This window comes from Physella acuta, unplaced genomic scaffold (genome assembly GCF_028476545.2).
Source record: "Physella acuta isolate Inbredline_101_S28 unplaced genomic scaffold, ASM2847654v3 ptg000562l, whole genome shotgun sequence".
NCBI lineage: Eukaryota > Metazoa > Mollusca > Gastropoda > Physidae > Physella > Physella acuta.
The window spans coordinates 1727715-1740070 of record NW_026732081.1 but is presented as its reverse complement, the minus strand read 5'-3'; the positions used below and the strand labels follow the sequence as shown (position 1 = coordinate 1740070).

At 35.5% G+C, this 12356-nt stretch overlaps 1 protein-coding gene across 2 annotated transcripts in view; it reads right to left on the bottom strand.

The window, feature by feature from the left end:
• Positions 1-1875: 1875 nt before the first annotated feature.
• The window catches only part of LOC131946499 (neuronal acetylcholine receptor subunit beta-4), a 29779-nt gene continuing 19298 nt past the window's right edge, over positions 1876-12356 (bottom strand). For both annotated transcript variants that reach the window (XM_059307312.1, XM_059307314.1), the window contains exons 3-12: positions 9967-10076; positions 8893-9028; positions 7667-7834; positions 6591-6788; positions 5430-5596; positions 4609-4705; positions 4181-4278; positions 3526-3638; positions 3122-3372; positions 1876-2443 (exon numbers count right to left, since the gene is read on the bottom strand). In XM_059307312.1, the coding sequence (XP_059163295.1) occupies positions 2276-2443; positions 3122-3372; positions 3526-3638; positions 4181-4278; positions 4609-4705; positions 5430-5596; positions 6591-6788; positions 7667-7834; positions 8893-9028; positions 9967-10076 (1506 nt within the window). In that variant the 3' untranslated portion in view covers positions 1876-2275. The remainder of the gene's footprint in view (positions 2444-3121; positions 3373-3525; positions 3639-4180; positions 4279-4608; positions 4706-5429; positions 5597-6590; positions 6789-7666; positions 7835-8892; positions 9029-9966; positions 10077-12356) is intronic.

Sequence of the window (12356 nt, the reverse complement as noted above, 5' to 3'; positions counted from 1 at the left end):
ACAGCCATGCTGGTTATATGACATATATACAGCAATGCTGGTCATATGACATCTATACAGCCATGCTGGTCATATGACATCTATACAGCCATGCTGGTCATATGACATCTATACAGCCATGCTGGTCATATGACATCTATACAGCCATGCTGGTCATATGACATCTATACAGCCATGCTGGTCATATGACATCTATACAGCCATGCTGGTCATATGACATCTATACAGCCCTGATGGTCATATGACATCTATACAGCCATGCTGGTCATATGACATCTATACAGCCCTGCGGGTAAAATGACATCTATACAGCCCTGTTGGTCATATGACATCTATACAGCCCTGCGGGTAAAATGACATCTATACAGCCATGCTGGTCATATGACATCTATACAGCCATGCTGGTTATATGACATCTCTACAGCCATGCTGGTTATACGACATTTCTACAGCCATGCTGGTCTAATGACATCTATACAGCCCTGTTGGTCATATGACATCTATACAGCCCTGTTGGTCATATGACATCTGTACAGCCCTTCTGGTCACAGCCTTGTTTGTCACATGACACAGGAAGACCTTCCATGCACTTCTTTTTGTTCTTTGACATGTTAACAATACATAACCCTAATGCATCTTGTTAAATAAATAAAAAAAACTGTGCGTGAAAAGCGATCGTTAGCCTGAAAATGTTATTCCATAAAAACCGTTTCCATTTTCTGCTTCTATTTCCGGTGCTAAAAAATGTTCTTTTACATGTGGATTTTTTGTATGTATAAAATTTCGTTTATAAAACCGGTGCATTATGGAGGTTGTCTGTGCATGACGCCACACGATTCTTCGTACTTATTTTTACCTACATGTGTTATATTTAAACGTCAGCACACACAATAAATAAACCCTCGCTCCTTTAAAAATGATGTCACAGCTCTGACCAACCCCTGTCCCTCTAAATTATTTTAATAAAAGCAAAATTGAACTTATTTTTAAAATTTTTATTTACTTAGAAAGCAAACAGATAAATGTTGCCCCCCCCCCCCCCCCCAATTAACTTATAATCTGATTTTTTTTGCTATGTTAAATATGGACGTATTTTATGAAATACAACGTGTGCAAAGATTTAACACACAAACCCATCCGTAACAAATATGTTCCATGCCTTTACAACACCAGTAACATGCAACAAAAGTATTGACTCGTAAACCAGTCCTACTAAGTTTTAATGAGGACTAAAAGTTTGGAAACAAACTTAACTTTTAAAATTATCCCAGCCCCCACAAAACCTGTTTGAAATAAATCTGTCATGCACTGTTCAATGTTTTTTCAAAGTAGTAATGTTGATGCTTCGCAAATGTTATCATTTATGAGGGTAACGTGTATACAAATAATATACTAATTAGTATTAAATTACTACACAATATAATAATGTAAGGGCGATACCTTTTAGTTTAAAGGTGCAGTTATTCGGGCTATTTTAAACACAACAATGTTGATGAGATAACTTAAAATCGCACCGCCTCCACTCGCTAAGGCTATTTTCCTTTTTTTAAAGCTTATTATGTTATTATAAGACTTCTCTTTTTGGGCATAATTTTAATATGTCAAGAATCCAAGGGAAAGAAGCAATCTTTTGACTACGTTTCACATTACTTCCCCTAGACTGCTTACTTAACTGGACAGGTTTTCAAAGAATTACGTCCTTGAAAAATCAAAAAGCAAATTTATTCTACAATCTTTTACGCTGTTTCTTATTTTTCATTTCTTCTTTTATCTTTATATAGCTTACTACTTTTAGAGAAAAAAATTATTCAAGGCTAAAATTTAAATGTTAAGCCAAGTGAGTAACTAAAGAACGAACAACTTATGTAGACAAACAAGATTTATTTCTCACATTAAACTTGGCACATTGACTATGTACACACTTTTTTTATTATTTACATACTATGTACACACAACTCTACCACAAACTTGCACAAATTACATATTCCCCATGTATAACCATATTTTTCTACAACTAGGTTAAAGTTCAAGGGACACAATCCACCCTCATCTTTGTAAACAATATCAGAATAATTTATTTAATGTCCAAATAGTCTATCACAATGATTTGATTTACATTTCACTTTAAAAAATGTTCTCATTTTTCATTAGGTGTAGAGTTAATTATAAAGTATATTTTTTAAACATAAATATATACTAATTCATTAAGGTCAAGTAACATATTTTTTTTTCTCCCCACATTAGGCAAAGAACATGAACTCTCAGATAAAACACGCTAAACCCCAGCAGTTATCCTAGCAAGTATTTTATCCTGATCCACAGTCTCCAGAATGTGAGGAGCATTTATGAGAACACCCAGCGTTCCCCCTAGGGAGACCAAGACAAATATGATCATGAGCAGTCGGTCAAGGACGGCCGCCACGTACTTCCAGTCATCCAGAACCTGGGGGTCAACATATGTAAGAATATTTTTAAATATTTAAAAACAAACAATTTTTTTTAAAGAACATACAATTCTTTTCTACAAAAAATATTTGAGTTTTCATTTCAAACAAAAATAAATGTAAAAAATTAAAACACTATGTTGAACAATGATGAATCATATGATTTATGACTACCAGATGCTGCTGTATACATCTTATGAAATTTTCCGGTGTTAAATTCCTGAAAACCTGTTTAGCGATATTTGCAAATGTTTCTCAAGGGGTAGTCAGATTTTTTCACATCCAGAAATGTCCACCAATGGATTAATTTTGTTAAAATGTAGGCCTACTGTTATATATTTATATGTACTGGTTTGTACTAACTGACTGTAAAAATGTTTACATTCTAAATTTTGTTGCTATGATGAAAGATACATTAAATTTGTCTGCAAATTATGGGTAGTCAGTTCCGTTCTTCTTCTAGACTTTTTTCTAGGGGGGGGGGTGGCTCTTCCTGAGGAGATGCCTCGAAGAAACTCTGGGGGCAGTTATTGTACTCAATATTTGGCAAGTTTAAAACTTTTCCAATTATTATACAAACTGTTAATGACTAAACTTACAAAATTTACATCTTACGAATAGTTTAAAAAGTTGAAGCAAAAAAAAAATAAAATAGACCAACAATTAAAATCACTCACTGTGTTATAGTCCTCCTTATTTTGCATCTGCCTACATATAAATTTAATGGCATTGCTGGCACTGTAAATTTCTTTTGTTAGCACCAAGGGACTTAATCGCTGGGCAGCATGTAGTTTAGCCAACTCCAGACTTTTTCTCTCTGTCAGACTTTCCTCAGACTGGCTGGTACCTGAGTCCCTGAGCATGCACCTGTGGCTGGTGGAGGGGAAGTTGGACGCAACCAGGTCTCGCATTTCTAGAGTTGGACTCTCTGGACAAAAACATTCAAAAATAAAAAACAAAATCGTAAGTAAACATTTATTTCAACATGAAAGGTGTAGGTTTTTATCTATGTATTTAATTAAATTTAATTTAACTTTAACAACTAGGGAACGTATTAAGATATTTGTTCAGCTTGACAAACCTTCTGAAGACATGTGACTCCCCGAGGCTGAAGAAGATAAAGTCATACCACTAAAACCAGGAGAATGACTTTTGCTAAACTTTTGCCTCCAGGCTAAAACTCTTTCATGCTCCCTAAACAAAAATACATCATAAAATTTTTTAATAAATTACAAACAAATAATTGTTAAGTAACACTTAAGGGAGAAGTAATGTATAAATAGCTCTGTAACCAAAGCATAAACTATATATAGCTTTGCAAAATGATAATTATTTTATAAATAATAATGTAAATAAAACAAAAGTTGTAATTAGGAATGAAAACAAAATATAGTGTAAATGCATTATGTGTATTTATACAGCTAAATTAGTAATTATGATGTAACATGTACTTCTGCATCATTGCGAAGCAGAAATAAAAGATAGGTTTCAAAATGAAAAGTAAAATTTATCAGGTTCAACATTCTCATACTTTAAACTCTGATTGCTATTTCAATGTTTTAAATTCCTTACACACTATGTTGAGTTTTTAAATTCTCCATATTAATAAGCTTGTTAAGTTTATCGCCACATTAATTTTTTTTTATGTCCAAGGTTGTGACTTATTCCTTAGTTTAAAACATGACATAGATCAAAAGCAAGACAACAAGTAGGGTGAAAGTCCTTTTATTTCAGACCTGGAATCAGCACTAGTAGATGGAAGAAATGCTTGCTTCTGTCTTTTATGCTTGTTTTCAATGACAGGTGGGGTGAAAAAAACATTGGCTCTTGGAATCTGAAACATGTTAAAAATTCAAAAAGATAAATAAATCTTTAAAAAGTCAATAAGATAAATAAATCTTTAAAAAGTCAATAAGATAAATAAATCTTTAAAAAGTCAATAAGATAAATAAATCTTTAAAAAATCTGTTGAAAACTTTCTTAGAACATTTAGACAAAAAGATGTAACGTTATTTTTCACTGAATTAATTTAAGAAACAATTTTTTTTTTAAAGTGGAGTTATCACCCAGTTAATAGTTTTCTTACTTAATCTGCTACATAAAATCCATTGTAGATTAAATTATAAAATCAACATTTAAAATCTGTAAGAAAATCCTGGCTTACTTGCGGAGTATTAGGGTAGGAAGGGGGAGGGGCACAGCTCTTCTCTTGCCACCTGTTGTCATGGTCTGGACGCTCCATTAGCAGGTACTTTGGTAGTCTGCAACATAATCCACTTTTTTAATTTTAAACTTTAGTAAACTTAATTTAAAGTCTGCAACATAATGCACTTCTTTTATTTTAAACTTTAGTAAACTTAATTTAAAATCTGAAACATAATGCACTTCTTTAATTTTAAACTTTAGTAAACTTAATTTATAGTCTGAAACATAATGCACTTCTTTAATTTTAAACTTTAGTAAACTTTATTTAAAGTCTGAAGCATAATGTGTCTCTTTAATTTTAAACTTTAGTAAACTTAATTTATAGTCTGAAACATAATGTACTTCTTTAATTTTAAACTTTGGTAAACTTAATTTTAAGTCTGAAACATAATCCACTTAAATTTTGAATTTTAAACTTTGGTAAACTTAATTTATAGTCTGAAACATAATGCACTTCTTTAATTTTAAACTTAAGTAAACTTAATTTATAGCTTGAAACATAATGCACCTCTTTAATTTTAAAGTTTAGTGAAAGTAATTTACAATTTGACTTTCTATTAGTAAATAATTTTTTTTTAAACAAATGATTTCTTTTAGCATTAGTTATTTAATGAATCAGTTTTCTTTCTTAAAAGTAAAATGAATTACAAAAAAAAAATTTTCATCAATTTTAAGATTAACTTGGAAATAATAAAACAATATTGTATAGATTTTTTTTATAAAAACCTAAAATAATTATTTTGTAAACAACAGTTAAAATAACTATTCATGTTAACTTACTTGTACAAAAATAGCCAACAGACCCATTTAGGCATAACAGCAGTGCGAGGTGTCTTATGATTAGCAAAAATAATTAGAACAGTCACCAATATTTCCAGAACATTCATCATAAATGTAAAAATAAAATATTTGGCTATCAATGGAATTGTCATTGATGGTGGCAATATCTGAAAAACAGAAAATTAAGTTCAGTCTATGATTTTAAAAAATCTAAGCTACTTTTGAAATAATGCTCACTAGTCAAATTGTAGTAGTAGGTTACATAAAACGGCTAAATATAGAGTAGAAGAATAGACCTATTGCTTTTAACTGAATTATTTTCATATTTTAGTTTTAAAATGTTTGTGATAAGAAACCTGGCCAGCAGGGTGGCAGCTTGCAGGAAAACAATGGCTGATCTTACAAACCTATCAAAGTAATTATTCAATAGCCAATTGGATGGACTAATGATCTTTTTAAAATTTTAATTAAAGAATTGTATCAATAGTTTACATAATAACATTTATGTCTATATTGGGAGGGGGGATTAAAAAATGATGTTACATTTTAAAAAAAAAAAAAACGATTTTGATCTTCCCCTTGCCATCGTCACAAAAAATCTTACCCACCCCCTCACCATACACATCTAAATGATGCCACAACTCAGCCTAGAACCTGCCCCCTTAAAATTAAAGTTTTTTTTTTAAAATAATCGATTTCTTTCTCAAATATTTTCTTAGCTCTGTCAACATTTGAGTAGGCTAAATCAATCAATTTCTATTACAAAAACAGCCTTCTAAAAACAAGAAATTACGGCTTAAATTCAGTTTCTACTATAGTTTTTTACACTTTTAAAATAGAAATGTGTACAGTGTTTCTTCTGGGCATCTCTCCCAAAGAAAGTTTATTGCTTCCCCCCCCCCGCGGAATTTATATGGAAAATAAATACTTTTAACAGTATCCGACCCCCCCCCCCCCCCCCCCCGAAAGTTTCAAGTGCGCCCTCCACCCCATGGGGAGAAAAACACTGAGTGTGTATCATCACATTTTCTAATCCCTCTCGTAACAAAACTCCTACTCCCCTCCCCCCTCTACTCCCCCTATAAGTGTGATGTTTATAGACTACCGCATGGACTATGTTTTTAAAAGCAAGAAAATAAGCAAGTTAAAAAAAAAACTTACTTTTTGTAACAAGAGCAGAAACACAACCAACGACACAAGTACTGAAATAACAAGAGTTATCTTCTCTGATCCGTCTGCCGGAAGCACAAAGACACACAGACAGACGAGAGCGTGTAGAAAGCAGGGTATGATGAGATTGACCGTGTAGAACAGGGTTTTACGGCGTATCACAAGTTTAAAGACTATGATCTCCTTTTCCTGAAATAGTAAAACATTGCTGCAATAATAAACCAACAATAAGTTTTGTAGCATAGGGTCTTTTCCACATAAGCCCCTCCACTAATGCAAAGTGCATGCGCGAAATGTTAAGACCCGATACTTTTAGCCAGTTCCAATTTAATGCATGCACGTAACCTTGAGGGTTAGGGTTACAGGTACCGAAATACAGACCATTTCATGCAAATTATTAATGACATGATCAATTTTACTCTTCAATAAAAACTAAAAGTATGTTTCATATCCTGTATTTTATAATCTTTTTTGGGTGGCGGGTATTAACCATTTGGCGAGGCTTATCGGGAAAGATCTTTGGCATATATAATAATCAGTATACAACAGAGGCTTAGCCGAGGGGGGGGGGGGGGGGCGGGGGTGTTAGGTGTTGTCTTACAGTGACAGCTTTTATCGCTTGTTGGATGGTTGGATTGTATCGCTTTTAGTAAATAAAAAAAAATTGATTGTCATTTAAATAGTAGTTTCACTCTTAAAAGCCTTATGGAATATAGGCCAATATATAGACCAATTCCAGCCTACGCCACTAAAATACAAAAAGGCCAAGCATAAGGTGGGGGGGGGGGGTCGTGCGCCCCTACCCAGATATAGGTCTATAACAAACGGACAAATCACTGCCCTTCTCATTTTGTGTTATATTCAATAGTATGTGCACCATTGCATTGTCTTTAAAAAAAGAACTATTTAAATTTGGCACTTAGACTTAATCTGGCATTAATTAATTTTCATTTTCACGTGTTTTTAATTTGTAATTCTTTTTAATGATATTTTATGTTGCGCTGCTGTTTAGCCTGTTTTTTTTTTGGCCACAACTCTCGTGTTGAGCAACATAACTACAGTTTTACCTGGCCAGTGATGGAGTCTCGAGTGTGCGAGATGTGACCAGGGCAATCGATGATATCCCACGCCCCATTTTTCATGTAGTCCGTCAGATCCAGCATATTGCTGCCCTGAAACTGGTAGACCAGTGTCTTGCCTTCAAACGTCCATGACCCAAATTTCATGTCACACTCCTGGAATAGTTTTAGTTATATGCCTTTAAAATTAATGCACTCATTTTTTTAAAAAAATCAACAATACAAAACAAAGATGACTAATTAACGTTAGAAAACGTGTAAGGGGAGATAAATTTGGAGCGATTTTCGGAGAGGACAGTTCGGGACGCAAGTGTCATCGTTGACGTATGAAGTCGGGGAAAAATGTGTGTATTTTAAAATAAACGAGCCGACCCGCGGCGTATTACGCGCCGCTATTTAGTTTTATTTTCTACTTTTCAGTAATTCATAATTTGTGAATTCGACAGTACCAATGTTGTCACTGAAAATATTTTCTTTAAAACATTAAAACCCTCCTCCTCCTCCCCCCCCCCCATGAAAGCAGCATCCTCTTAGTTACCTCCCCTAAGTTTAAAATAGTTTCAAACTAAATTGTCTGCCCCTAATAGGCGACACTAAACCCGGCTCTACGATTGTAAAATTTTAGCGTGAACCACAACTCACAAGACCATGTGGGGGTGGTTGCTATATGCTTAGAGAGGAAGAGAGGGGACTGCTAGGCGCCCTATTACAGCTAGGTGTTTTCTAATGTCTCCAAGAAGAGAATTATATATAGATACTTCATCTAATGATAACAGTTGTTACGTCAACTACGGGAGTAATTAACTTAATACTTCATTGGTAATCACACTTTTTAACAATGTATACTGGTGCATAGCTTAAAACATTTTGTAGTTTTTAAACACGTGAGAAATTGAACACATAATAGGAATAAAGGAAACGAGATTTAACCCGGTAGCCATTTTATATTACACGCCTCAAAACATTTTAAAGGAAACTAATTAAATTTGATAACTGAACTTTGTATCAAATAAAAAGTGAAGTTTTTTAATGGTTTGTGTTTAAAAAGTGACTCCCGAATATGAGGAGATTGAATTGTTAAGCTTAATGTTTCTAAATTTTAAAATGTATTAATGAGTACATTACGCAGAGCTTATAATACTGTTAGATTTATAGAAATATCAACTTGTTTTAGTCGATATATTTCGTAAAGCGTCTTATTTTTGTTCCCTTACCTGTTGATCAAAGGGAAAATACTCCACATCAATGGAACACGAACTTGTGTAGATAGCAGGGGGGATAAACTTGACGTTCCCGGTTGAGTCCAGAACACAGTTGGGATTATACGAGGGCTCAAATTTCCCATCCGCACTGACACCATTTTTTTAATTGGAAAAAAAAATTGTTTTGTAAAATCAGAAATATATTTTTTTCTTCTTCAGGATATTGATTTTCTGTCAAGTCTTAAAGTATGGACAAAATAACAGCCCTCTTGTAGGACAAAATAACAGTCCTCTTGTAGGACAAAATAACAGTCCTCTTGTAGGACAAAATAACAGTCCTCTTGTAAAATTAATTAAGGTTTGTATAAAGTGTGGCAGCATTAATTGTGTGTTGAATGGCTAGGCCTTGAGCATAGGACAACATGAGTTAGTTTAAGAAGGATCGAGATCTATATATGATCTATGTATAAGTAAACTATCTTAAATGAATGAAAGCAGGCTACAAGTAAGAAAGAAATATTACTATTGTAAATCTGTATCAGTCCTCACAAGCCGATGATGAAAACTATAATACTAAAGCGAACACACAACTGACGCTATAAATTACGTGTCTGAGGCAGAAAAGAAAGTTTAAGAAGGATCGTGTATAGCGCATGTGCTGAAGTGTTAAACTCCATTGCTAAACTTTCATGTTGCATATCACCCAATAATTATGCTAAACTCACATGTGAAACCACACTATCAATATGTTAAACCGCAGTATACGTGAGTTAAACTCTGTTGTTCTACAAGTCATTAAATGCGTTAAAATCAGCTCTTAATCCGCCAATTAAAGGTGTTAAGCTCACTTGTTAAACCACACACCTAATGAGTTAAACTCTATTTTTCAACCACCCATTGAAGTTGTTAAACTAACGTGTTAAACCACCCATTGAAGGTGTTAAACTAACGTGTTAAACCACCAATTAAAGGCGTTAAACCCCCGTGTTAAACCACCAATTAAAGGCGTTAAACCCCCGTGTTAAACCACCAATTAAAGGCGCTAAACCGACGTGTTAAACCACCAATTAAAGACGTTAAACTCACTTGTTGAACAAGACGACGTCAGGTACCCAGATGTGTTTGTTGTCGATCTTGATCTGTGTGATGTTGCCGTAGTCTTGTGGCTCCCAGACTAGTTGGTAGTCGTGCCAATACTAGAGGGACAAACATGTGCCAATACTAGAGGGACAAACATGTGCCAGTACTAGAGGGACAAACAGTACAAACATGTGCCAATACTAGAGGGACAAACATGTGCCAGTACTAGAGGGACAAACATGTGCCAGTACAAACATGTGCCAGTACTAGAGGGACAAACAGTACAAACATGTGCCAGTACTAGAGGGACAAACATGTGCCAGTACTAGAGGGACAAACATGTGCCAGTACTAGAGGGACAAACATGTGCCAATACTAGAGGGACAAACATGTGCCAATACAAACATGTGCCAGTACTAGAGGGACAAACATGTGCCAATACAAACATGTGCCAGTACTAGAGGGACAAACATGTGCCAATACTAGAGGGACAAACATGTGCCAGTACTAGAGGGACAAACATGTGCCAGTAGTAGAGGGACAAACATGTGCCAGTAGTAGAGGGACAAACATGTGCCAGTACTAGAGGGACAAACATGTGCCAGTACTAGAGGGACAAACATGTGCCAGTACAAACATGTGCCAATACTAGAGGGACAAACATGTGCCAGTACAAACATGTGCCAGTACTAGAGGGACAAACATGTGCCAATACTAGAGGGACAAACATGTGCCAGTAGTAGAGGGACAAACATGTGCCAGTACTAGAGGGACAAACATGTGCCAATACTAGAGGGACAAACATGTGCCAGTACAAACATGTGCCAGTACTAGAGGGACAAACATGTGCCAATACTAGAGGGACAAACATGTGCCAGTACTAGAGGGACAAACATGTGCCAATACAAACATGTGCCAGTACTAGAGGGACAAACATGTGCCAGTACTAGAGGGACAAACATGTGCCAGTACTAGAGGGACAAACATGTGCCAATACTAGAGGGACAAACATGTGCCAATACTAGCATGTGCCAGTACTAGAGGGACAAACATGTGCCAGTACTAGAGGGACAAACATGTGCCAGTACTAGAGGGACAAACATGTGCCAGTAGTAGAGGGAAAAACATGTGCCAATACTAGCATGTGCCAGTACTAGAGGGACAAACATGTGCCAATACTAGAGGGACAAACATGTGCCAGTACAAACATGTGCCAGTACTAGAGGGACAAACATGTGCCAGTACAAACATGTGCCAGTACTAGAGGGACAAACATGTGCCAATACTAGAGGGACAAACATGTGCCAGTACTAGAGGGACAAACATGTGCCAGTACTAGAGGGACAAACATGTGCCAATACTAGAAGGACAAACATGTGCCAGTACAAACATGTGCCAACACAAACATGTGCCAGTACAAACATGTGCCAGAACTAGAGGGACAAACATGCGCCAGTACTAGAGGGACAAACATGTGCCAGTACTAGAGGGACAAACATGTGCCAGTACTAGAGGGACAAACATGTGCCAATACTAGAGGCACAAACATGTGCCAATACTAGAGGGACAAACATGTGCCAATACAAACATGTGCCAGTACTAGAGGGACAAACATGTGCCAATACAAACATGTGCCAGTACTAGAGGGACAAACATGTGCCAATACTAGAGGGACAAACATGTGCCAATACTAGAGGGACAAACATGTGCCAGTACTAGAGGGACAAACATGTGCCAAAACTAGAGGGACAAACATGTGCCAATACTAGAGGGACAAACATGTGCCAGTACAAACATGTGCCAGTACTAGAGGGACAAACATTTGCCAATACTAGAGGGACAAACATGTGCCAGTACTAGAGGGACAAACATGTGCCAATACTAGAGGGACAAACATGTGCCAGTACTAGAGGGACAAACATGTGCCAGTACAAACATGTGCCAGTACAAACATGTGCCAATACAAACATGTGCCAATACTAGTGGGACAAACATGTACCAGTACAAACATGGCCAGTACTAGAGAAACAAACTTGTGCAAGTACAAACGTGTGCCAGTACTAGGATTTAAATACTGTATAGCGTTTATATATATATGTATAATATATATATATATATATATATATATATATATATATATATATATATATATAATATATGTACATCTATACATAGAGATCGGCTACTTATGTGTCTGTAAAATCAATTATCCATTCATTCCACAGTTTCTTTATCATTGGATATGCCTGGGTAGAGTGGTCAGTACTCCACCAAGCCACCTTTCACAGACTTGTTAGGAAGGCCCTGATCTGGTAGTGGACTCAGGCCTCATGGACGTCTTTTTTCTCTTAAAGACATGAGACGGTCAGTCCGTTGTAAGTATCGCAGCTCAACGA